The sequence below is a fragment of the Drosophila guanche genome, unplaced genomic scaffold (genome assembly GCF_900245975.1).
Source record: "Drosophila guanche unplaced genomic scaffold, DGUA_6, whole genome shotgun sequence".
Lineage (NCBI taxonomy): Eukaryota > Metazoa > Arthropoda > Insecta > Diptera > Drosophilidae > Drosophila > Drosophila guanche.
Genome location: NW_022995747.1, coordinates 6,661,186 through 6,688,871, shown reverse-complemented (window position 1 = coordinate 6,688,871; position 27,686 = coordinate 6,661,186). Strand labels below are relative to the sequence as shown.

Sequence of the window (27,686 nt, the reverse complement as noted above, 5' to 3'; positions counted from 1 at the left end):
GCACCTCTCCCCGGGAGAGGTGCAGCGCTACCCAGGGGGTGTGTTTTTGTGGTTTGTGTTGGTGGTGAGGATTTGTTATATATATTTTTTTTTTGGGGGGGGGGGGGGGGGGGGGGGGGTAAACAACAACAGGGAATGGGAATGAGAATGAGAATGTTGGAATACGAATGAGCACGGGACAGACTGCCTGCCCATAAAAGCAAACATGCTGCATGCAGGAGAATGGAAAGGAACAAAAACAAAACAAAGAACTATAGAGCTGAAAGAACTGGGTGAAATCGATTTGTATACGGTATGTAGTTCTTTATTGCTCTTTTTGTGGAAAGAAGAAACCCCAAAGGGGAGCAACAATGGGTGGGGGGATGCGATCCACTGATTGATCGTCAAAGAGAGGGAAAGGCAATGAGTAGTCAGAGATTATCTGCCAGAACTGTTTCGAATTCATCCACTGATAGATCTCTCTCTCTCTCTCTCTCTCTCTCTGCCTCTCTCTCTCTCTGTCTATTCTGACAGTCACTGACCCACTGCCCACATGCAAATGAATCTGTGTATCTGCTAGATGCACCCGTTCTAGTCTGTTGTTTGTTGTTTGTGTGTATCTGCTGCAGAAAATTGGGTCTGGTCTGGGAACTTTTCGTAGAATGAGGTGCGTTTTGGTGCGTTGGCGTTGCTGTTGAGTGAAGTCTTTGCCTTTTCAGGCTTTGCCTGCAACCCAAAAATAAAACTTTGAAAAAAACATGCTCTGGGATGCTGCTGGTGGATGTTGTTTTTGGCTGATTCTTTTGTTTATTTTCTTGGTTTTTGTTCCACGAAAGATGTGGCAGCAGCAGCACTAGATCCGTAGAGAGCCCAGAAACAAGCGATCTCGTTAGCTCTACAACAACCGTTAGCCTCTCTAGGACTGGGCCTGGGCCTGGTTCTGTTAGCCTTGTTTTTTGTCTGTTTTCGGCCAAAATGCCGATACCTTTTTTGGTCATTTTACAGCGCCTCTGCTGCTGCTGCTGATGCGGTTTTAGAGGGCGCGTGAAAATGCCAATGTTCTCGGGTTTTCCCTGCTCTTTTGGCCAGTATCTTCGTCTGGTAATCAACGTTTTGTGGTCAGCAAGAGAAGGCTAAAGCGAACAGAGAGATCGAAAGAGAGAGAGAGAGAGAAGTAATGCTATTGGTTTCGCATGCTTTATTGCCAATTGGAAAGTTGGCAGCCAACTAAGAAAAAGTCTGCGGAATAGATCTCTCGCCAGTAAAACCCCCAGAGTCAAGTTCCAGAAAGCCATTGAAGCCGATAGAAGATTGGTGTTAGAATGTTTTACGGGCCATTGTCTGTTGCTGTTGGCCGTAATTGGCAAAAGGCAGGGAGCCAGCGAGCCAGACAGCCAGAGAGCCTGCTAGCCAGAGAGTCACAAAAAGCCAGAACCCAATGCAAAGTCATAAATATGGCCATAGAAAATAGGCAGTTAAGTAATAAATTGTTGAACAGGCAGGTTGAACAAAATTGATTTAATAACTTTGGATCATTAAAAATATCTTAATTGCATTCTTCCGCAGTGCAGTCGCAGTGGCAGTTCCACAGATAATCAACTAACTAAACTAATCGCAGTCTTCAGCTCGTTTCACACGATGGACTCCCATGATCCATTCATCAATCGTTCCGCGCGCGAGAGACCTGAAGAATCCATCAAATGCCGCCTTGAATGCCAATGCCATAATTTTTCTAAACCAAAGCCTGTTTTCCAGATGTATCTTTCAGGTGTACGCGTGGCTGTGTGTGTATCTAGACTCTAGAGACGAGTCCGCAGTCAAGTCAATCAATTAGGCATTTCAACACATGTTGTTTACAGTTCTAATTCTAGATGCGTTTTTCATTTCAAATGCCAACATGTCTGTGGCAGAAATTGCTATGCCTCATGCATATACACATACATGTGTGGGAGGGGCATGCCGCTTGCTGCTCGCTTAACGATTTCCTGTTAAATTATGCGGCATTGACTTTAAACCAAATGGAAAATGAACTTTTCTGGTTGTACGACAGGGGCAGGGCCGCACAAAGGAAATACCCCGAAAATCAAATCTAAAATAGCCACAAGACACGCATCAACTATTAGTCGTGCTAATGACTGCTATTTTAGAGCCCAAAAAGTAATCCATCTTTCAGAGATGACCCACAAACATTTCTCTCACTCTCTCTCGAAGACAGATACCAAAAAGCCCAGCACGAAGCGAAAGATAAAGTTCAATCAATAATTTCTCAGCTACTCAAATGCTCATTAGTTGCTGGATTCGGACACTCTAATGGTCTGTGTCTGTGTCCAGCAGCATCAAAGAGAACAAAATTCCCAGAACACTTGAACAAATCTCCGCGTGGCTGGCACTTTCGCTTTGCGGCAACTCGACGGCAGAGAGAGAAGCGAAATTAAAAGTGTAAACTCGTCTCCAATTTGGGCAGGAAAAAGCAGGCAAAACGTGTCTCGAATGCAGTTGAAAAATCAATTAGCAGAGCCACAGAACGGGTTCCCGATTCTATGATTAATGATGTGCCTCCAATGCCCATCGGGAGGTTGGGTGCAATCTGTGGGCCATCGAAAACAAACACCACCAGAACAGACACACATCGACATGGTGGCGGAATCTCTCCAGTTTGCTGGAAGTTTCCAGTTATCTCATAGACAGATTTGATTTATTCCCGGGGCCCGCCCACCCACGAGCATTCGGCAGCAGTTCGAACTTCAAAGTTTATAAATATTTTACGAGCAGTATAAATTTAAATTAGCCAAGCAACAAACAAAAAATACGAGAAGGAGTAAACACAAGTAGCACAAGGGAATACTCTTATTTACTTTGTGATGAAATGAACTCCCTGGAAAATAATATTCTCTAAGGTAGGACGATGTGTTGGGCTCGTGCAAATTAAACAGGAAGTACACCGTTATTTCTGCGTAAACAGAAGCATCTCTTTCCAACTCACATTATATAGAGTGAGAATTGATTTTGCTTTGATAAAGGTAGCTTGATCTTTTATCCCGCCTTAGATCTTTCCAAGAAAATTGAAATTATGACAACAGGTTTTTGGCATAATAAGTGCCATAAATATTATTTTTTTATGGGATTTCCCTCCCGGTGATCATTGTAACATTGCAGAACAGTTAGACTGTAAAGTCTAGTCATGGTTGAAGGTCCAAGCATGGTCCATGGAATCTACGGGAAAAGATATTCCCACTGATCTGATGCCGGTTTGCTAATGAATATAAATTGCACCATCATTTAGGCGGTTGGCCACGAAAATTTCATTTGTGCAAGATTTACGATGACGCATTTGTACGAATACTTTTGCCAGCGACTGTAAAGGAGAGATGGCCAGATTGGGGTCTCTGTCTCTCGGAGGCAGAAGGCAGCGTTCTACAATCTCCGATTGACCCGCATTTATGGTTACGCTCGTCCCGACAGACGCTTAACCTTGACACGGACCGTACCCGTACCCGTACTCCTCCCCCCCTCCCTCCAACAACCATCATCTCTCACTCTCGCTGTGGTAGCTCTCCCTACTCTTTCTCTCCCCGCTTACTCCGTTACGAGTCAAAGTGCGGCCATTCGTTTCGTCTTGCCGTTAGATTTTGAGTAATAAAAAGTTTCTTTCTCTCCATCTCCGTGTCTCTCGCGGTCTTCTTCGCTTTTTTTTTGCGCAACTTTTACCCGTTTTTATTATTTTGTAGTGGGGTATAATGGGTTTGTTAAAAGGTTTGCAAAGCAGAAAGGGAAGCCACATAGAAAAGAGTTCTTTAAATTGGAAACAAACTCGATTTCCTTTACCTGTTGTTATCTGGAGCTGTTTTATAAGTCGTTCACCTCAGCCGGTTTTCAGGGGTACCAAAGCAGTCGACCCTTTATGTTTCAACTTTCAATCTCCAATTTTGTTTTCCTTTTATTTGACTTTTTTTTTTGTATTTTGTGATTCGCTCAGACAATTGCCCGGCATGACTCAAACAAAACATACAGAAATAAAGCTAGCCAAACGAAATAAATTGCAAAATCTTTTTCGCAGAGCCAACAGCTAAAGAAAAGTGCGGCATTTTTTGTATTTTATGATTTTGTTTGTTTGCCCGTCGTCTCAGATATCTTTGGGGTCGGGTCTGTTGGCTGTTGGTGTAATTTTATAGTTTCGCTCGCTGGGAGAACGTGATGCTATTCCCATTCCATCAGATATTCCGCGTTTTATTGCAAGTGCGAAGCGCGGGGAAGTGGGAACCTAAAAGAAATCATAAATTTGCAAAGCCAAGGGAGTCTGAATATTTAATATAATCTATGGGAAGTGCGGCAGCAGGAGCGCTACTCGTATTGAAGATCGATTCGGCGCATTGTTGGGGCATTAAAATGGTTTCCCCTGAATTGCAATTACTTGGCCGGGGCGGATGGCTCTTTAAAAATGTATGTCAATTGGTCAATTTCCGCCCCTATTCCGGAGTGTAGGCCAATTAAATGTCATTTACCTTACGGTATCGTATGTGTGTGTCTGTCCACTGCAAAAGCACATATTCCCCCAATTCCTATTATCTCCCCCTGCTACACAATTCCATTAGCCATTTGCCAGGGCCCTGGGCCTTTTCAAATATTTATAATGCAAATCCCAGTCGCTGTTCCAGTCTTCCCGTCTTTCCGGCTACCCCTTCACCATGCTCTTCATAGTCTGGGGGCAAACTGTGGTACTGGGGGGCATTTTAATTAGGCAAATGGCCCGATTTGCCATCATAAATGCAGACATGCACGAAATTAACGAAACTATATCGCAATGTCCGCCGGCCGATTGACAGTTCAATCAACTCTGGGAGCGCAAATTGCCGATGTATTTGCAATAGAAAATCAAATATTACGTATATTCGTCTCCCCCTACCGGTCTTTCTGTCCCTCTGCCACCGTCTGGCAAATGTTTCGCCCTGGCCTGGTCCCGGGTTTACTTGTGGCCCCCATTGTTGTGTCAGCGATAACCAAAAAAAGGCAAACAAACAAACATGATGACGGCGACGGCGACGGCAACAGCGCCGACAGCGACTCCAACACCTTTGGAGTGGCAATTTGTTGACGTTGCCGCCACTGCTGCTGCTGTTACTGTTGCTGTTGCTCCGGTTTTGGCGACAGGCATACTGGAGCGAATGCTGAATGCATGCCACGCCACTTGTGGCACAACCCAAAAAGGTTCCTCAGTTTTCTAAGCGACCAAGAGCTTTGGCTTGAGGCAAGAGTCTTGCTGGTTCGGTGTGGAACCAAAACCCGTTGCGGTCTATGACTCAAGCAATCAATTGGCAGCAGCAGCAGCAACAATGCAATCCATACTTGTACTTGAGTGGAAAATCAGCCATCGAGTATCTCAAGAATGACTTAACGGCATGAAAAAAACAACACAAAACAAAAAAAAAAGAAACGTTTGCCAGTAGCCAGTAGATGCAACAGCAGTGCCACAATGAGAGAGCCTGCTAATAGCTGTGCAAGTTTTTGAATTGAGATTGCGATGGGGATTGCGTGAATGCTGCTTTTAGACGTGTTGCATTTCAGTTCCGGCCAACTCGAGTGGAGAGTTTATGGACGTTGCACGTTGCACGTCGCTGCGTCGAATGTGTCAAATGCATCGATGCAAAATATCAGTAATTTGAATCGCTTGCAAAACAGCTTTGCATTTGCATGGCATTGCGCAAAAATGGCAACATTCACACACAAAACAATTATTTGGAAATTGTTATGCGATGTAGTCGGGCCATAAATTGTAACAACTGTCGTTTGCATATGGAAATGGGAACCACAAATGTTGCAATACCAATTTTCATTGCGTCTATTGAGTGCTTTGACATGAGAAATTGATGAACTGAATGGAGCTGCAAATAGTCGCGGGTATAAATACAAATAAATAGGCAACTTTTGACAAAGGAAAGAACTACCTTCATAAATGGCAAAAACTTGTTGCCCTGCCCTGAGGCTGTAGAGGCAATTAATTATTCATTAAACATATCCCGCCTGTCTGAGTTTCTAACACAAATCAAACACAAAACCATCGATCCGATCCAAACCGATCTCATACGATACGATACGTTCTCCCTTTAATTATCCCCAAAAATAAATTGAATTAACAGCATGACCACCCCAAAAAAACAAAAACAACAAAAAGAAGCGAAATATCTCGTACTCTTGTGGCCACATAATTGCTACCATGGCCAGAAAATGTTTAATTTGTTTATTTTTCGGTTGCGGCTACGCAAAACAAAGAAAAAATTGATTGATCTGCCACTCGGCGGCGGGCGGGCGGCGGTGACTGACTGACACGGGACTTTCGTCTGGGTTCAATCAAAAATTTGTAATGAACAAGCCGGAAAAAATCGACACAACACAAAAATATTCTCGATGAACCGCACACCGCACAGTGGGGAGGATAGGAGTTTGCTTCGGTTTTCATTATGCTGCCATTCCCGTTGCCGATGCCGCTGCCCCTTCCGCTGCCGCTGCTGCTGGGTTTACATTTTAATGATACAATTTAAAATCAACGCAGTCTCATGATTTTGCATATTTGAAGCATTAAACTTGCCCCCGAGCATAATTCAGGCATGGTTACCGCAGTTTCCCTCAGTATTTCCCGAAACAGCAATCAATGCACGAAACCGACGCCCGCTGTGATTTGACCAAAAACTGACGGACTCCAGTCTGGTAGTTGGTTCTGGTTGTGTGTTCCCAGTCCGGGTCTAGCTGCCAAAGCTATCAAATAAATAACCTCAAGAGAGGGAGAAAGATAGACCCGCAGTGAAAGAATGGTATGCCTCTAATGCCTTGATGGGTGTGTCCTGGGCTCCACCTCCTCTGCCTCCAGTCGTAGCCGCAGCACCACAACACTCTATCGGTGCAGAGAATGCGAAAAAGAGGGAAAACTAGAGGAGAAACATTTTGCCTAAATGGCGGGGCATTACTTTTAATTAAAAGCAACGCGAGCGAAGAGTGCGCACAAAAATTGAACTTGAACTCCAAGGAAGACCCAAGGCACAGACACAGAGACCGACATGCCACAGCGCTGGAAGATGTGCTGCCGTTGCAGAGAGAGAGAGAGAGTGAGAGAGACTGTGGCACATGATTAACCATAAGCTGACACTGCTTCTCGCTGCCACAGTTCGTTGCACAGTTTGACTTTAATCAGAGTCTGAGAGCTGACATTTGATGTTAATTTGCACCAAGAAAGACATTGAGCATACGCAGTGTTGTGTGGTTGTACGGCTGTCTGTCTGACTGTCTGTCTCTTTGCTAATTACATGTAACACGAACTTGTAACCTGCAAAGTTTACAAGCAATAAAACACACACGCACACACACACACGAGAGTGCGAGATATCGTAATGCATATATTTTAATCGTGAACGGATTAATTAGCCAACGAAACAAGTTTCAAGAAATATTCGAAATGGATGTCTTTCTGCCTGTCGCTGGATGGTGGCCGTGGATTCCTGGGGTGCGAATCGGTTTAAAGCCCACGCCCGATTCCAGCAAAATAATTAGCATAAAGCACGTGCGACTTCCAACATCAGGCCTGCCCGCCTTTGGCCTCCTGCCTCATTGCTATTCCTGCCTCGAGCTGTGGCTGCAGCTACCTGTTGTATGGCCTGCCACCACACTCGTATCACTCACAGGTGCGTACATGTCACGCCCCCCAAAGCGGGCTCCCATTCGCAGTCTGGACATTGCCCAAAGGGCATGGACTGCGACTCCGACTCCGACTCCGACTCCAATCCGAGTTAACTCTGACTCGTTCAGACATTTGCACAATTCATTTCGATTCATTCTGCTGCATTTAGTTTTGAAGTTTGATTTATGTCCAGCGGCCAATGCACATGAATCACCACAGCACAGCAATAACAAAACAAAGCACAAATGTCTGAAAGAACTGAACGAATCGTTGATTTGATATCCTCTAGGAGGAGTTCAACTCTCTCACAGCAGGAGCAAACCAAGTGGCAACATTCCTGGGGAACTCATAAAAACGAAATACTCGTATAATTTTATGACCCTCTATTCTCCGTCTACTGTTCAGCCTAGCCTGCCATTAGCTGCAGTCGATGAAGGCCGAACCAAGCCAATTATAGGGTAGAAAAACACACACAAATGTCTGACAGTTGGCAGTCCAGAAGGTTTGTTATCCTTTAGAGGGAATGTCACAGAAGAAGAGTCTTTAAATGCTTATTAGATGGCAAGCTTCAATACCTTCAACATTATCGTTTGTCCTTCCATAGAACAGCCTCATATTTGTCGTAGCTCTTCTATCGCTCATTAGGCACAGTTTCTCTTGAGTCGGAGCCAACCCACTTACACGGTAGCGTATGGCGTGCCAGGCTGACATTTCTAGAGCAAATCTCGGCACAAATAAAGTTAACAGTGGCTGGGGGAGTTTCTGCGGTAGATCATTGTATTTATTGTCTACCTGTAGATTTATGATCATGCAACGAGCGTGCCGCTTCCATTGCACCTACTCCGCAAACCCAATCCCAATCGCCAGTCCAAAATCCATTGTGGTCGTAGCTCTATAACTCCATGGCGCTGTGGCTCTTGCGGTCTGTCCATTTCACGCTTTTGCCAAATTGCCAACTTGACCGGCAATGCCGGTGTACTCCGGCGCGGTCTACGAGTTAGATGAAAAATCTGATAAAATAATGAAAACGCAGGCCAGTAAAATGTTATTTAAAGCGAATTTCGGGGCACACAATTTGTTGTTAATGAATGCAAGTGTAAGCCTGAAATGCTTGGCTTGCCACAGTTTCAGATTTTTCCGAGCAAATTGCGACCACAAATGGGGTCAGGCAACGTTGCCACAATGTGCCGTTGCTGCTGCCACCACCGGTGCCGCCTCACGTGCTGACTTGTGAAAGTAAATGCAGCACAGCTCCCACCTCCACTTGCAACTCCCTCATTCAGGTGGTGTGGCTGTGGCTGTAGCTGTGGCTGGCAATTTCGTGTGAGCTTGCAACTAACCTTCACATAAATTATTCCCATCAACAGCTGCAGCCACTCTGCCACACTGCCACACGATCCATGTAGCCCAAGCAGTTTAAGACATCGTGATAAGGCTCTGGAGAGATATTTATCTGCTTGGCAAATTACATGAGGCAACGCCTGGCAAGTGCCGGTGCGCGAGTGAAAAGAGTGGCGAGGAGTGCATGCAACATGTTGCAAACAGTGAAATGAGGTGTCGAAACGGTTCTTAGTCCTACTCTGAGCATCTCATCCGCCCTGTGGTACGTGGTACGCAGTGACCTTGAAGCTTCCTCTAGAACTCTATCTTTAAGTAACTTTATATCTCTAATGTCCTCATTAAATGGGGCAAGAATGTTACATTGAGATCCTTTAAGTCCCTTCCACTTCTTTAACCCTTACTTTATGCACGTTTCCATTCCTGCCATCATCATTTAATGAGGCTCGTTCTCATAATAACATTTTAATTGGCTGCCAAGAAATCAATTTCAATGTAGATTTCGATGTGCCTACATAAATACTTTGCATATTTTGTATATTTATTGTTGGGGCAATCCCAAAGCAAGCAGAACCAAGCCCATTTTTTATCCATAGGCCTCCGCTCGGGTCCATGTGCTACGTGTACGTGTGTACTGGCAATCATTTCGATAACACTTGAATACAAAATGAGGGTCATTAATTTTATAACAAACTATGTTGTGGCTTTTGCCTGGGTCTTGGTCTTGGCTCTTGCCTGTTGCCAGTTGCCAGTTGCCTTTTGGCTCAGGGTATGCTCTGGCTCTGTGGCACACTCTTGAGAAGTCCGTTCGTTGGGGGCTTATCCGCCTGCCAATGTCGCTTGTCCGACAGTCAGTCAATCATAACCCGTTTCGGTTGTGGCGAACAAATCAAAAACTTGTTATCGTTCCACAAAAGATCTCTAGGACCCAATAAAATATACGAGCACTCGAGTGGCAGGCCAGCCGCCTACCTTGCAGCGGCCACAAACAAAATACACAGCATAAGCCAAGATATTGTCAAGCTTTTACGTGTTCGCCCCATCAAAATGCTGCACGCCTCATCAGGCATTCAACAGCAGCAGCAGCGGCGGGCGACAGAGGCACAGGCCACTGATGGCAGGAGTTTAATTGCAGTGACTGTAATGTCATTTCCATTTGAACCTCGGGAGTCGTGGCCTTCTGGCATCCACCATCCACATCCACATCCACATCTCTCCTCTCTCCTTTTTTTTTTGGGTCATGTCTTTGGCTAATCAAAGACTCGCTGGGTCACGCCCACAGCCATTTATCAGCATCAGCCGCCATGGTCCAGTGTCCGATGAGTCGGTGCCTTAGTCTCAGATGTTGGACCTTTATTAAAAGTTACTTTTCTTTTTTCCCTAGATAAATTTTTGTGTTTCGTTGCGCTGCTGGAGCTGTGGCTGCGGCTGGGGCAGGGGGGCCGGGGCCGTGGTTTTCCAAACGTGAGCTTATGGTTTATGGCGACTTAATAAGGCTATGACCAGCTATCAGCCTGTTGCCACGGCCTCAGCCTTAAAGCCACGATTGCCGGCCCTGTCGGCATCTCTCTGGCTAATGGCTGGCGGAATGAGGCGGAGAACATGGCCCGGCACATTAGCCACAGCCGCTGGAGAAAGAGAGAGAGAGAGAGATAGAATCTGAGAGAGAAGCTCAGGGATGCCGCATGATAAACAACCGAAGCGTTTTAAACGGCTTCATTAATCTTATTCAGCTCTGCGCTGCGATGCGATGCGCTGTGCTGCGCTGCGCGGTTGTCTATTAAAGCCTTGTAATGCTGCAACGTCCGTGTCTGTCTCCTTTTTGTGCTGCTGAAGCTTGTAGCTTCTGCTGATGATGAGCAGCTGTGGCAACCGCAATCAGCGAAGCTGAGGCTGAAAATCTACTACCTGTCAGCTTCATGTCATTCCGGCATTTTATGAGCTGTTGCCTGGAGTCGGGAGCTTGTTAGATGGGCCTTCCTCCCTCTCTCTCTCTCTCCCTCTAGCTCGTCTGTAAATGGAAATGGCATTGACATTGTCGGCAGCTGGAGGGCCAAGGTGTATGGTTACTCTCCTGTGTAACTGTTTACAGGCCTACTGCCGCCGTCAGCAGCCAAGGAATTGCTTTCACCTGAGTGGAGCTCTGACTGTAGATGGCAGCGTGTTAGGCTTTTGGTCATAGAAATTCTATATATACATTTCTTGGAAAGTGTTGCGAAAGAGTCTACCTGTTTTATTCAGAATTAATCTCAGCCTTTCAATCTCTGTTTAATTTGCTAAAAAAATCGTAAAAAAATAAACATTTGAAATGTTTTGCAGCTTCCAGATATGAAAACATAAAAATAGACACATAAAAGTTTGATTTGCGTGACAGGATTACGAGTATCTGCCAAAGGGTCATACCTCTCGCAATGGCATTCCTCACGTGCCACAATTCTAGATACAGATGCTGGCCAAACACACATATCTGTGTCTGTGTGCCGTCGTCTCTCCCCATTTCTTTGGGTATTGAGCCACAACTCCTTTTTCATGTCACGTTGCAAGTGCCTCATGTTCTATGCAGCGTTCTTTCCTTCTGCCGTTGCCTCATCATCATCATTTCCTCCCTTCAACATGACAATTTTCATGGGCTTATCATTTCATAATGAATTTGTTTTGTCAGCCAATAAATTATGGGCAACACGCTCTACCTACATCCACAGGCAGCAAGCCACAAGCCACAAGCCACAAGCAACAGATACCTAGAACAGCATCCGCAGAACAACAACTACATCATAATCATCGTCTAAGGAACAGAAAGAATGCTGTCCCCCAGTCTGTGGTCTGTGTCTGTGTGTTTTTTTTTATCGTGAGTCTCTTGGCTGATTTAGTGGACGCCGCCGTAGTTTGTTTAGTTATTAGCTTTTGCCCTTTTTGGCCCATAACAAATTGCATTTTGATTTATAAGCAGCTCGGCTCGAATGAGGTTTATCTACACGCGACACAGGAAACGAGCGCCCACATCAAAAGATACACTGGGAAGTGGCAGGAGGATTCGGAATTGTATGAATGCGGTGGAGTGCTGCTATGATGAGGACTCTCATTCTCTCTCTCTCTCTCTCTCTGTCTGTGCCTTGTTCTGATGACTGCCACATCAAAGGGGCATTAAAATTTCAAATAGGTAATTAAGTAAAACGCATAAACCACACAACACGAAAAGCCGAGCAGAGCAGAGCAGAGCAGAGCAGAGAGCTCGTCCGACTATGACGATTATTTACACTTCAGCAGGGGCTGGGACTTCCAGGTATTCAGATTTCAGTGTGTCAATCAATTTGCCTTCATTTGGCTTCACTTTGCATTTCCGTGCACGAGGGCAAAGTGTATTAAATAAACCGCAAAACGAACGCTTAACTCAAACACATGGCCTCGTGAAGCGACCGAGGAGTGAGAGTGGAAGCGGGATGTTTGCGGGCTACGTCTACGGCTCTGTTGGCAACACGGAAGGGCCCAAACAACTTGAGTGCCGCAAACAGCCGCAGCATACAGCATACAAATTGTAATTGAGTTGCAAAACGATAGGAGAAAGGGATCCGCAGCCAGAAGGCCGTAGCTACTGCTGCAAAAACCAGGAACCAAAATCCCCAGCAGATACAGATACAGATACAGATACATCTGCAATCCAGGGCTCATTATGGCTGAAGCGAGAGCGCTGGAAATCGTTGAACCGCAACAGGAGCAAAGCACGAAACCAAAAACGAAATGGGATCCAGCCGTCTGTAAATATTTGGTCGCCCTACGACCCTGCCTCTGCCAACAAAATCCTTTAGCACTTGCTCTAGTTTTGCCCCGCCTGTTTAATGCAATTAAATACGTTAACGATGGACATTTTTTAGGCCCTAAATACGGCTGCTGACATTGTCTGCTGACCCGATTCCCCAAAGAGAGGCCTCCCAGAGGCCCAGGCTGTGGGGCAACAACCGCTGTGGCAGCCAGCGAGACCGAGTGTCGGAGGTGTTTAACTCACAGTTGTTGTGCCCCAATCGTTTTTCCCGCTTTCCACTGCACTGGGGATGGTTGCGTGATTTAATTTGTTTCACATAATGCCACAAAAAGTTGCAGTCCGAGGCGACTCTTATCGAGTGGCATCTATGGAATCTGGCAGTCATCTGCCTGCCATCCCTGACAGTTGACATGTTTCTCCAATTAAAAAACTGCGCTAATCCCTCAAGCCTGATTACTCTTTGGGGTTTTCTGTGCGACTCACGTGGTGCCCCACAAGAAGAGCCAGTGAAAAAAGTTCATAGAAAAGCTGCTGCCAAAAAGATGGACACAAAAAAACAAGACAAAATGCTGCATGACATAAAGTCAGCTGCCCAAAAGCCGCTCAGGGCCGCTCAGAGGAAGCTCTCGGTGAAAAAAGCGTTACGAAACAGTCTATAAAGGCGCTGGACAGGCTTTTAATATCTGTAAAACCATCTAAAGACTGGCGATAAATCACAGAAAAGCCTATCAAAATTCTAGGTAGGCCATCTAATCAGATTCCCTAATTGCGGCAATTATCACAAAGAACATTAATTCCTTGTTCCTTTTCCACTTTATTAATTATGCAAATTGATTCTGAAGATGTGACCCGACCCGCATTTAACATTTGTCTCTGCCTTCGGTTCACTGAACTTCTCCTCTGCACCTTCAACTCTGCTCAAAGTTGGTGAGAAATGTGGAGAAATGGGTCAATCGGGAGACAAAAAACGAAACCTGTTGGTGCCACAATAAACGATATCTGGACTGAATTGATGCTGCTGTTTCCATCTGAATGAAAAATTTAAATAATTTTCTTATTAATGTGCAAATGAGTTCTGGTTCTGCCATTTGACACTTTTGATTTGGCCAAGAACACATTTATGGCCACTGACAGCATAAATGTGTGCTAGTGGTGGAAGCCTCTCCTCTCCGCCCCGAGGGGGTTTCTCTTTCTGTTTCGCTTGACATCAATTTTATTGACACAAGCCCTTTCTCTCTGTCTCTCTTTCTCGCTGGCTCTGTGCCTGTCTGTTTGTGCCATAAATAATTGTGTTCTCGGCCATAAATGCAGGGCGTTTTTAATGCAAAATGATGTGTGAGCTCTTTGGCCATAAAACGATGACATTAAAGAGGACTTTTGGCCGGGGGCCAAGACATCAATTAAAGCTAATTGGCTAATTGAAGCCATAATTTAAGATACTCTTAAATCGAGCCACCCAGCTGAAGCTGCAGCTGCAGGAAGAGAAAGGCGGAGCATAGCAGGTACTTTCAGCTGATAAAAGATAGAGAGAGGCTCAAAGGAACAGTCACTCAAATAAGTAAATTGGATTTATCTCCCCCACCACGCAAGCGGGAGCGAAGGATGGATGGATGCGGAAATGGATGAGGAGAACTTTGCCTGATTGCCTCCGTGGCCTAGGGGATACTCCCCGGTGGCACCTCCAGCTGTAGCTTCAGCTTTGCGTCTCTTCTATTGCTGAAACATCCTCTGCCGCATTCTGCCTGCTATTCTGCTGCTGCTTTTACAGCTCTGCTGACAATGTTGCCAATGTTGTACGGTAATTTTACATAAAAGCACATAAAGTGCAATGTTTGATCGTAAAACTTTTTTACGACATTTTTCCTGTGGCACAGCAGCGCGCGCCTATATAAAAATGCCTTTCTGTCGTTTGCCTCTCCCAAAAGCAGGCGGAAGCATCAGAACACCAGAACACCAGAACACCAGTAGAAGTAGCAGCAGCTGATACCCCACTGAGGGGCAGGGGTATTTTTCTTTATCTGTTTCTCTTCCACCGTGGCGGGGCACCTTTCTCTTTCGTGTTTGCTCATATACAATTTGTAACACGTGTGTGGCATGGACCAGTACGAGCACCAGCAGGCACTTCCACAGGTTCTATATCATTTCTTCGCGAATTCTCTCTATTTTCGTGGCGTAGGACAAATTTATGTATTTTGTTGTTGTTGGAGGCCTGGTTTATTGTTTTGGGCAGCAAGTGGAAACACTTGGGAGAATTGCCAAAGCTCCCACCAGCTTCAGCAGGTAAATCGAATGGAGGAGAAGATGGAGAAAAGGTCATGTTTCCCCTGGGGCAACACAGAAGCAAGTGTGTGGTGTGTGGTATGTGGCGTGCTGGGGCGCAGGTAATTTACCTCCTGGGTTGGCCTCATAACTGCAATTGCAGTTTCCGTTACCTTGAGATGGCTGGGGAGAGCTTCTGCTGCCGCATTTAAGCACTCATAAAGTTAATGACATGCACAGAACCCACCACACCCACCCACAGCAGCAGCAGCAGCAACTCTCATCTCATCCCATCTCATCTCTGAGATTTCATTGTATCATTCACTGGCTGGCTATGCAAACGCAACATCCAGCTGCATTGCATTTCCAAGTTGCCACAGTGAATGTCGACTGTCCCATTTAGTTGCAGGCGTGCTCGGTCCCTGGAAGTCATTAAAAATAAAGTAATTTTCACGCATGTGCCTGGCCCAAATGGAAAAATAGAAAATAAAATGCATTTTCCGCAACATGACGAATGAGTTGATTCTATTTTACAGTTTCACAGGCTGCCAGGCATGCCTCACCCTACTCATTCACTGCCACAAAAGGCAACCAGAAACAGAAGATTTCTTTCGTTTTTTATAGAAAATGGAATACAGTAAGGGCGTGTGAGGGGAGGAGCGGAATGTTGTGGTGCAAGAATGATGATGTTACCTTTGCCTTGACATCAGGCAGCCATCAGGCGATGGAGATACCCTGTAAAAGGGCAAGAAAAACTTGCTCCTAAATTATGTCTAAGCCGAAACAACCAATATCAACTACTTCCTCACCTATTCATCGATTGTAGATGAAGAAAACTTCCATTCAGCACAGACAAACCCTTTCAGATCTCTCAAACAACCTTCGATCTCCCCTGTAAGGGGTATTCGTTTGCTGGCAACCTTAGCCTTTAGTCACAGTCACGCCCCCCCATTGCACAGACAGCAGTTCAAGTTGTCCTAGAGACCAGACATGGGGCATGGTGTATGGTGTATCCCCGCAACAGCAGCGAACTTGCAACTGCAACTGTGACCGTGCCTGCCGACTGTGGGGCGCGCACTTTAAGCGAATTTCATTTGTCTGCAGCGTCAAGCACTTGACAATCACTCACGTAGCTGTGGAGCAGCGACGAGGCAGCGTCGAGGCAGCTTCCTGGCCATGGATGCTGCCACTCCCCCGTGCTACACACCGTACTGCCTGCCCCCTTCTTCCAGTCACTCCCTTGGCGCTTGTCTGGGGCTGTGGCTGTGGCTGTGGCTGTGGCGGGGTCTCGCTCTGGTCTGGTCTTGTGGCACGGTCGTGTGTTTGTGTGCCCGCTGCCTGCTACCTCGTTGGTGTTAACAAGTTCCCATGCAACCGCTTAAATATTAACGCACACACTCACCGGGCCTGTCGTCAGGCAACGTCATCGTTGTGTCGGCAACTGTAAATAAATACTCATACAGCACATACACGGCACAAAAATCTTGTGTGTCATTGCACTCGACGTGTTGTCGTAGCAGCCAGCCGGCAGTCAGACAGGTCAGTGAGTAGGGTGCCACACGGGGCAGCGGCACGTATCCATGTGCCACATGTAGGCGGAATATTTTTGCCCAAGCAAAAAGCGCTACAAATCATTAAAATCATCGAAATGCCAGGCAGCGAGGCCTAATTAACTGCAACTCAATCAGGTCCAGGCGGTGTGCCCCTCCTCCAAGGTGCCTCCAGGTGGCATGCACCTCTCAATGTCATTCCTTTGGCAAAAGCGTCAATGCAATTAGAGGCAGTGTGCGCCCGTGCCTGCGTCTTGGACACAATCCAATGGATTTCCAAGCTCATTACGTGCCAAAAATAAGTGAGAAAATAAGAAACTCTGAGGCCCCTCGGCACAGCCACAGCCTCTCTGATTGTGGCGTTCCGAAGTGGGCGCCAAGACACGCCGTGGACCGTGTTAATTGCTGCAAATGCCTCAAGGTAGGAGCTGTGCCCACGCCCCAACCGAACCGTCCCTCTCCTGTCTCCGCCCATCCAACCGTCCATTCATCCCCATATGCTATAATGCAATTTTCTGTGTATGTGTTTGTGGTGCGCCTGTAAAATTTATGCCCGCCTGCGGATTGTGGCCAAGTCCATGCCATTTCGTGCCCCGACTATGGCTATGCACATCGCTCTCTCTCGCCTCTCTGCAGGAGAGGAGGCCATGGCCCAACTCAAGCATTTCTCAGAAATTAGCGCTAGAGATGGAAAAACGAGGCCGCGAACTGTATTAAGTAATTTCATGCACGCAAATCTCCACCGCGAGGAGGAGTCTTGGCATCTTTCAAGCAAATATTTGTGCAACAAATTTGTGGGATGCAAAGAACTCTTTCACTTGCAGCTAGAGCTCGCTTGGAGTTGGTTTTCATTGGGAGTAAATTTAGCATGGAAATTCCTGGAAATTCCTGCAATTCATTTGGACAGCGCTTTGCCCTTGGCTTCAATTTTCCAGCTCATTTGAGGAGTTATTCGCCAGCGTCCCTGGTCCCTAAGCTCCATTTGATAGTCAAATCAAGCAGCTAAAAAAACGTGGAAAATCACTGCCTGAGAGAGCAGCAGAGTGATACCCTTCTATGTGCTGAAAAACCCAAACGCGCATTTAATCATCATTAAAGTGTGGGTCTGGTCTCGGGTTTCAGGTTTCTGGGCCATGAGCTATGGGCCTGCGACTATGTCTGGGGCAATCCTTCCGATTTGCGGCGCCCCCTTCTCACCTTTTTTTTTTTGTTTGGCATTTGCACTTTTCGATGCTTTCACGTTTTTCATCATCATTACCAGCAGCAAAATCTACGCACACAGGCAGCAGTTCCGTCCCCTTTATCACCCCCACAAACAGCCAGCCAGCAACAACAACACTGGTAATAAATAATTTCGTTTTAGCCAGAAAACCAGACCAAAGACCAAAAAGGGAGAGAGAGCGAGAGAGACCTGTGCCAGACATTACTCTGCTGCTGCTGCTGCTGCTGCTGCTGCCTTTCTGGCAGATGTATGTGCTAAAAGTTTGTTTGCCTTTTGCCTTGGCCTGGGTGTTACTTCCGCAAACATAAAATGGAACCAAGGGATACAGATGGATGCCAGGAGGGATCTAGGGAGTGAAGGAGTGCGGATTCATTGAAATATGACAAAATGCTGTTTGAGACATTTTCAGTTATTGATACGCCCGTCAGAAAAGCAGAAAAGCAGAAAAGCAGAAAAACAGAAATGAATGCAAGTAGGGAGCGAGCGTCTTTTCCATCGAGTTTATGATTATGTGAGGAGAGGAGAGCAGTAATGTGCGACAGTATATGGATTTAGGGAGGATGTATGGGGAGTCTGCACAAATATTATTAATAAAGCACCCGAAAAGAAGGAGCAGGGAAAAATGAGTAGAAAAGCTTTGCAGGAAGCATAGAAGGAAGAGCAGGAAAGAAAGTAGTAAAAGTACCCCCGGAAAATTGAAAGCAAAGTTTGCGTCTGATAAATAGGCAATGGCAGGGGGCAGGGATGAATCAAGGACGGTCGGCCAAATGCCACACGCACTTTATCACAAATCAAGGCAAGTTTTTCTTTTAGCCATCGCACCCCCGGTAGAGCATGGGGAAAAGTCACGCCTACCACCCGCTGATGCTCTTCCTACTCCCACTGCTCCTCCCCCTGCTGCTGCTGCTGCTGCTGCTGTTGCTGTGATAAATTTGATGGGAAAAGAAATTATGAGGGTGTCGCTGGATGCTGAAACATTAAGTTGAAGCTGACTCTCTAACCGATGCTGATGCTGATGCTGATGCTGATGATGTCCTGTAAACACACAGGGCTCGGGCATAAAGATATGACGCTATAAATATGGCCAGGCGATAAATTTCATCAGTGCCTGGGCAGGGGACAGGAAATGCTGCTCAAAAATCGATCAATGGCATATTTATCATGTGTGTGGTTTTGCAGGATTTTCTGGGGACTTTCCATGCCCCTTCCCTGTCTTTGCGGTTCAGCTCTTAGGATGGGGACGAAACTTGTGGCATTTGTTGAACATTTCCCAACTCTCGGTGAGGAATGTTGAAAGAGTTTTTCGGAAAACCAATTAACATGTTTATGGCCGAGGAAATTGTTTGCCCATCTATGAAAAGAAAACATGTGAAACTAAAGCTAAAGCTTAACGATCAGGAGGGGCATTAAATTTAAAGAAAGTGCGCGATTAAATTGTTATTTCCGCCTGCTACTCCTGTGGGTGGCTGGAAAAACCTCACGTAGCGCGGCAGAGTCTGCACACTCTCTCTCTCTCTCTCTCTCTCTCTCTGGTGGCAAGTTGAATGAACCTGTTGTTGCATGCGTTCGGCTGCAATTAAAATTACAAGCACTGGGTTGGGACTGCGGACTGGGGACTGCGGACTGGGGACTGGGGACGACAACCATTTCCATCTTTTTCCACATTCATAGTGGCTGTCATTCACATAAATATGCATTTTAATTGATGCAACTTGCAGCTATGCTCCGTTGCTGCCCCCGTTGCCACAGCAGCAGCAGCAGCAACAGCACCAGCCGCGCTGACAGAGTGACCAACTTAAAGACAGATGTATGACATATGTCAGTCAGCCGAGTTGGCAGCCGACTTTCCATTAATTAGGCATAATATTTCATTAGTGTAATGAGCGCCGGAGCTCCAGTGAAATGTGCCAGCCAGCGTCTAATAAGAGCCCCCCCCCACACACACACTCACACGCATAGAAAATGCAAATGGAAAAGAGGCTGCAACCTCAACGATGACTGCTGTGAGTGCAACTACTATGCAAGTCAGAGACTATGCAAAAACAACAGAAACTTTGAGGTCTGGCCATGTGAAATGTGTGAAAAGTCAACCATGGCCCAGCCCCCCCTTAGTGCTGGTCTTTTTTTTTTTACCCATTCGCAGCTTTTCATTATGCGAATGCACATTAATTATTTTGTAGTTGAAGCAGCAACCAACAAAGAAGCAGCCACATGCGTCTCAGAGTCAGAGTTGCAGTGCCACCGCCAGAGATCTACTTGTTGTGGCACTCATTCTCTCTCTCTATCTCTGCGTTTTTTGTCGTCGAAATGTTTTCTGATGTTTTCATGATATATACAAGCGGGAGACAGTACAGTTTGCTTTGTCTATGGGCTTTACCTGGGACTCCCTATGCGCGAGTACCTCGACAATTGAAACTTCAAGATAACTCTTTTTCGAGTGCAAGTTAGAGTCATTTGGCAAACATTAAGAAAGGAATAAAAGCTATTAGCATATGCCGCTAATTCGATTTGGTTCGGCATTGCCTTATTTATTACTTGCCATCGACATGGAGAGGTTTTTGCCCTTACAGCTGTTTCCGCACTAATTTCAACTTTGTGGCGCTTCCAAACTTGGCCATTAAAGCCCCTTGGCAAAACTTTAAGCTCGTTACCCTCTTGCCACTGCCCCGCCCTCCATGTACTATAACTCTAATGACATAATCTGCTTTTAGGCAACACACACAATCCACACAGAGACACGAATATAGAGGGCGAGAGAGGGGGAGAAGCGCCCTTTAACTAATCCGCTTAAGTGACTTTTGTTGGTGTTGTTCTTGTAGTCTTCGCAGCCAAGTAGAGGGGTCTTTAGTTGGCAACGTAGGTGATTCTTTTTCTGCGGTTCCCCTTCTTCATGCATATTAAACTTATCGCTGGAACACAACCGCAATTATAAAATTATAATGATAATGCCCCCACTGGGGGGAATGGCGGAGCAGCGGCAACCGCTGACAGTTGGCTGACTGTCATTGCCGCTGATGTGTTGGCTGCTGATCTGCGGCTCAGATAAGTGCCAAGCCGAAAGAGTTATTAAAACAAGGCCTAGGCCAAGAGGCAGTTACACAGACTATAACTGCCAGAGTTGGTTGGAGGCTTTGCCTTCCCCATGGACGGTGTTTGAGGCATTTCCAACCAGTCGCTGTATCTGCATCTGTAAACCAGTTGCAAATGCAAGTTGCATTCCTGCTAATTGCACAAGCAAAAGCATATCTACGTATTAATTATGTGCACATATTAATTGCCACTTTCTATCATCTTTCTCTTGCAGACAATGCCAGACAATCGTCAGGGCGACGCGACGTAAACTTAATCTTTCATCGTGCGGAGAGTGAAGGCAAAAGCAAAAGGGCAACAAACATGAATTGCCTGTGTCGGCCATCGCGGATTATGTCCGTGCGCATTAATTTGCTGGATGAAACCGAGTTTATACACGAGATCAAGGTAAGTGCCTTCCCGCTCTCCATTTCCTAGGGTAAACATTGGTGTAAACTCTCTTTCCCTTTCATCACACCCACAACCCCATAATCATCATCATCAACGGCATCATCAACGGCATCAGCAACATTTTGTGACATGACAAAAAGTGTTGCATACTTTGAACGTGCCACACTGAGTTAGGAGACACCACCCTCATCAATATTTAGTGCCAGGGCCTTGTGACTTGGGCAAACACACATGCAAAGTGTCATCATTCACACGTCCATGGATCCAGAGTCAGCGCCAGAGCCAGAGCCAAGGCACAGATGTCTGTGACGGTGACGGTGACGGTGTTTGCCCCTCTGTTTTTCCGCAGCCTCTGCTCTCTGGCCTGCTCTTCTCTTGGTGGCTTAAAACTGCTCACGTTTGCCAAATTAAATGGGTCGTCATCTGAAAGAAGAGTCTCTCGTTGTCGCCTTTTGTCTCGCTGGCTGAAAAATTTCTGCTGATGTGGCATGCCCCACTCATAGTTGGCATCATTGTGCGGGCAAATCAAATAAATGGTTGTGATTTTTCTACGCATCCACTGGGGCTGCCGACTGTGGCATGTTTGGGTGGCCTGATGTCTGATGTCTCTGGTTTCAGCAAATCCAAGCGAAAAATTAAACCATAAAAGCATATTTGATTCTGCATCTCTGGCCTTTAATTGCAAAATATTTGTAGAAAACATAAATCGGAAGACATAAATCAGTTTGCTACACTAAATGAACATCAAAATTGCCATGAAATTCAAAGGAAATTCCGTTGAAATGAACTTTTGTGTGTAGATCGAAAAGATAATCAAGTTGAAGGTTGAACTTCTGCTCGTATGCAAATTGTACAACAATGTCAGAGATGTTCACGCTCATATTCAATGCAGACTCTTGTCAAGTCCAGAACCCTTGTGAGGTCTGCGACATAATTACCAAGTGACTTAAAGGGCCGACAGTTAATTATGCCCAAGAAAACACAGGGGGAGTGGCAGATACCTCGAGTATGTTTGTGAATGCATGAGGTAATTGGACCAGTTGAGCGTGAATCGCCCACGGCAGATCAGTGGAGTGGTTCCGTACCTGATTGATCGACCAGAAAGAGGGAGGGAGCTATGGCTATACCGACGACAGACTAGTTTAGCCATTCCTGGAACTGACTAATGACACTTGCATGCTGCCTGCTGCCAGCTGCCTGCTGCCTTCTGCTTATGGCGTGTGTGTTGCATGTGGCAGTTGCTTGCTAAAATTGGAGCACGTAAAACGCTAATAATCACAGCTCATCAACAAGAGATTTATAATAATTTGACACGAGCTCAACAGCTGTAAGTCAGAGCTCAACTTTTGGCATAAATTATGCATTAGATATATGTAGGTGCCCAGTGCCCCGCATGCAGCAACGTTTCCCCCTGCCACATGCCACATGCCACAGCCAGTGTTTAGCTCTGTGTGTCGGACAGCAACCGGCTGTGCCCCAGACACAAACCATCGTTGTCACTGGCCCTCGGGGTCATTATTAATGAGTTTCCACTGGCCCGGACAACTTATCGCTTGTAATTATTGCCCGTGTGCTGCTCAGGCACATGATTGATAAAAGACTCGCCGCCGACAGAGAGAAACAACGACATTTGCCATGAATGAAAACTCAAAGTGCCGCAGAGAGCCAGAGAGATATGCAAAACTGTCAGAGGAGCAGAGGGAAAAGCTGGGAGAAAATGCGTGTGGCCGCCAGCCTCAAAATTGTAATTTTATTTACACCAGCCAGTCAGCCAGTCAGCCGAGGCAGTGCTCTTGCTTTTGCCCCAACTGTCTGTCAACTTGGCAGCTACGATACCGCAAAACGACAGGCAGTCTTCCTTCAAGACTCGAAGACTTTGATACCGTTTATAGAGTGATTCCATGGTGCAGTAGCAAGCAGATGGCTGAAAGATTATTGGAATATTTAGATACAAACTGTAGCTCCACAGTACCCTCTGCAAAAGGGTAGCCACAACTTCGATGGCAACTGCCGCTTGTTGGCATTGTCATTGGCGTTGTCTGTGTTGATTTTGACGGCTGCCAATGGCACTAAGCGCGCACGCACTTAAAGCCGCCACACGGCTGCAGTCCTACCATTAATGACGACCCAAGTGATTGGAGAGGTGGATATTGATGTCGCTGGCAAGGGGAGGACAAGGGGGACAACTGATGCCTGCGGTCGTCTCGTTTTGCATTTCGCTGGGTTAAGCGGAGCTCAGTTAGCCATTCAGAGATACTGCTCGTACATTTATCCGCGACACATCATCCGCGAGACCAATGCTGGTGTCTGTCGTAATCGATATTCCATGGCCATAATGAGAGCCCATGTCTGGCGTTGCGTATGAGTGATTTTTTGGTATGCAATTTCCGAGAGGGGATTACAATTTCCTAGCTTATTAATAGGAAAATACGCACAGAAATTCAGGGGCACATGAACAAAATAAATCAAGAGAAGCCGAGTAGAAAAAAATAAACAGAAATTCCCTCTTAAAACACTTGAAAGAACTTAAAGTTTTTGAGAAATTTGTGACATTCAAAGAACTTTAAGTTGTTCGAGATAAAAAAGTTTGAAAAATGGAGTCGACAAAGCCTCTGTCGCGGCCTTAAGCTCTGGCAAAACTGTGACAAATGGTTTTTGACGACTTCATGCTCAGGAAAATACTCATACTCACACACTCATATATAGACCGAAATCTTAGAGTTTTGTGGCGTCATTTATCATGCTTACAATGCTAATGACACTTGGCCAGGGCGCAGCACTGGGTACGAAAATTCACGGCCCAGACTGCCACAAGACTTCAAGTGCGGCAGAGCAGACTGCGACTGTGTGGCAGCACTTGAAGTGGTTATATAATTATTTCTTAACGGTGCCCAAAGCTCTGACCACCACTTGCCGAGTGCCAAATATTGTGTGGGTTTTGTTTGACCAGCGCTTGATTCTGTCAATACAGGGTGCACCATGTGTGTACTTGGGACGGGACTGTGCGACTGTGGGACTGTGATTTGGGATTGAAATCGGATAAGATCTCACTGGGCAGACACATGGCCGCTTGAACGTTTGAACGTTTCAGCGTTTGAGAATTTATGTAAATCATTCAACCAAATACACACACTTCAATTCACATACTGGCCGAACAATGACATGGCCGGAATGGTAATGGAAAATGGTTTTGGATTCGAGTGTTTCACGAGCAAGCACTTCAGAGCCCCCAGGCCAGCGGCACAACTGAAACAAATTGCCAGATACTCGCACCAAATACCACATGCATATATCTAAAATGTATCTGAATATAAGTATAGCTCTTTGGGATAGACAAAATGTTGGTCATGTGCCCCCCAGGCGACATTTAATTAGAGTCGAACGAGCGTTGGTGTCTGTCGGTCCAGTGTTCACACGCCAAGCGGCGCACGGCTCACAGCTCGCGTCATTTCTATGGCCAAAATAAACCTGCAGTTTATGGGCAACATAATTAAGTTAAAAGCTTTTTTACAGTCACCCCGCCTACCACCTGCCCACCTCCCCACCACCCCTTGGACAGTCCGCGCGCGACCAAATTGATAATGAAAATGAGACTGAAAATAAGCAAAAACCCATGAAGCGTGTTTAATGGCTAAATAAATGCTGGCTGGCGTCTAGATTTCATTGGTGCACCCACACCTGCGTCTCATTTTCTAATGGCTAAAGTTAATGTTAGCCAAGGCCAGGATATAGAAAGGAAACTGACCATCGATTCAAAATGAGAATCCAACCGGAAATGTTTACAGATTTAATGGAAATTGTCTAACACAGAGCAAGGGAAATATGAGCCGCTCTCTTTGGATGGAGGAGAAACTTCATCCTCACAGTTCAGACTGAATTAATAAAGAAGAAAAAAGGTCTAAACCTTTACCTTTTTTTCTGCCAGAGTCAGCGAAGCAAAGTCCGCTCCCCTGGTTCCCTTTTTTTTGGGGGCAGCTGTGTGGGGTAATTACTTTATCTGTTGCTGAAGTTGCGTTTCGGTTCGGTAATAGGATTAACAAAGGCAACGAAATTTTGTGGCTCAAAAACTGACTATAGAATGGAAATCCAAAGCTGGCCAAAAGAGTCTCCCTCTAACTGCATCTCTCTCGCTCTCACTCAGTCTGTGGGCTGCCTTTTGCAGCAGCTGTCAGAACCATAACTCAGTGTCAAGTCGAGTCGAGGCTGACTCTGGATATGTCTGGATATCTGCGTGGCCACAAAAGCCCCCGCACCACAGACAGACAAAGACAAAAACCAATTGTTCAATGGAGGAGTACGAATGCCTTGGTGCTGCGGGGCCCCAAACGAAATAGATTTGCAAACAATTTGCAACAATTCAATCAAAAAACTTTAAACGCAAATACAGAACGTCGTACCGTTGGACAGACGATTCAGCGGGTGGCCAGAACCGAACGGAACGGGTGGGAGATCAGACCAAAAGAGCTCTAACTTGACGGCCATCAGATAACTCACTCACTTGGTGGTCCATGGCTCTGGTCTGGTCTGGGGTCGGACCAGCTCAGCCTCACTTTTCGACTTCTTTTGCGCCCTGTGTCGCTGTCAGTTAGCCCCCTCTGTCTGTCTGTCTGTCTCTCTATCGGTCTGCCTGCGCTGTTTGTTTGCCCAAGCGTTTGAATGGGAGAGCTAACAAAAGCAGCAAAGAAATTTCAAGGTGAGACCGGGTCTAGAGCGTAGCGGCATGGCCATGTCTTGGGTTTTTGTGTGCGCGCGGATAAGCGCAGAAATGTTTGCCAGCCAAACACAATGATATCCAGCATTTGCCACAGACGTCTCTCTCAACGTGCAACATGCAACGTGCAGTGTGCGGAAAATGCAAGTGATGCCCCAGCGGCGGAAGTCGTAGCTCTCTCTGGCAGCCAGCCGGAAAAGCCCGAGACATGTTGAACAGTTGCACGTGCAATATTTCACCGCCACTCTGCCACATATTGATTGCCGTGCCCCGGGCTGGAATTAGCACAGCAAAAGTAAAAGAAACTATCCTTGGCTCAAAGAGCGCATCCCGCTGGAAAAAGCTGCCGTAAAAAAAACCGTCAACGGAGTGCGGAAAAGCTGCGACAACTGTCAACGGGGCAACGAACGAGCCAAAGAACTGCCAAAGCCCAAACATGCCACAAAACAAAAACAAAAACGAAAACGACAACAACAAAAAAAAACGGGCGATCGGAAAGGCGGAACAAGAAGTGCCGCTATGTGACGATGACGGGCGACACACAACTCATATTGCAACAAGAGGCAGGAGTCAGCAGGCATCAGGCAGCAGCTCTAGTTGAAGCTGGAGATGGGGATTCCAAAGCTGATGCCCAAGCTGATGCTGATGCTGATGCTGATGCTGATTCTGAGTCAGAGTCAGAGGCGAAGTCAAAGAGGCTGAGAAGAAGGTTCTGATGCTGAGACCCAGTCCGCAGTCGCCGTCGCCGTCGTCGTCGTCCACATACACATCCACATGCAGCATTGTCAGGCTTTGTGCCCGTTTGGCGTGGCATGCGAAATAAAACTCTCGTAAACAGACAGCCGACGTCGCTTCTAAACTGCAAGCATCTGCAGAACAAGGAGCAGAACAAATGCACTTTGCAAAGGAAGCTGACAGATGGATACGCTTACGGGAGAGGTTACGGAGCGTGGGTTACGATTTTGGATGATGAAATAATAATATTAACAGCATTAGCAGATCTTGAATGCAAGCGAGTCTCTTATGGGGAAAATCCTTCTATTCCATCACAGTTTATTTCTTGCTGCACCTTGCCAATTTCCGGGAATACCCACCTGCTCATAGGGTATGCACCATCCACCGAATACGAAACAACAGCGAAAACAACTTCGGCGAGTAGAGCCAGCAAACAGCAAACAAGAGGCGGAGACGGAGATGAACCTTTGCAGGCTGAGCTGCAGGAATTACGCAAATCTCGTTTGTTGAATGTGTTTTTCAGTTAGGTGGAAGATGCGCCAATATGGCGATGAGCCACACGGGGCGAGAGGGTGGGAGAGCTTCAACTAAAGAGATGAAGATGAAGGAGGATGAAGGAGTGACGGCATGGACATAAATCTGCTTTAGCATTTGGATTCTCTGACTGGGTTTTGTGCATAAAGACGACGACAACCAAACACGATGTTGCCTCTGTCTCTGCCTCTGCCATTGCTTTTCTTTCATTTTGTCGCCGTTTTGTCTGTGACATTACAAGCGACTGAGTGTTTGTCTCTCTCTGGACTTTCTTTCTTTCTCTTCGTGTACCTGTCTCTTTTCGGTTCTCTCTCTCTCTCTCTCTTTCGCTCTGTATTTTTCTCTGTTTCTCTGTGTTTATGTTCCATCCTGCTACGTGCATATTTCTCTCTTGTTTTGGCTTTGTTTGTGCTGCTGTTTTTCTTCTATTTATTCCTTTTTTTTTTGGTTTT

The 27,686-nt window shown here is 46.2% G+C and overlaps 1 protein-coding gene across 6 annotated transcripts in view; it reads left to right on the top strand.

Moving 5' to 3' along the window:
* LOC117583829 (band 4.1-like protein 4) overlaps positions 1-27,686 on the top strand; it is a 59,595-nt gene that overhangs the window by 5,492 nt on the left and 26,417 nt on the right. For all 6 annotated transcript variants that reach the window (XM_034272422.1, XM_034272420.1, XM_034272421.1 and 3 more), the window contains exon 2: positions 21,079-21,251. In XM_034272422.1, coding sequence (XP_034128313.1) covers positions 21,168-21,251 — 84 coding nt within the window. In that variant the 5' untranslated portion in view covers positions 21,079-21,167. The remainder of the gene's footprint in view (positions 1-21,078; positions 21,252-27,686) is intronic.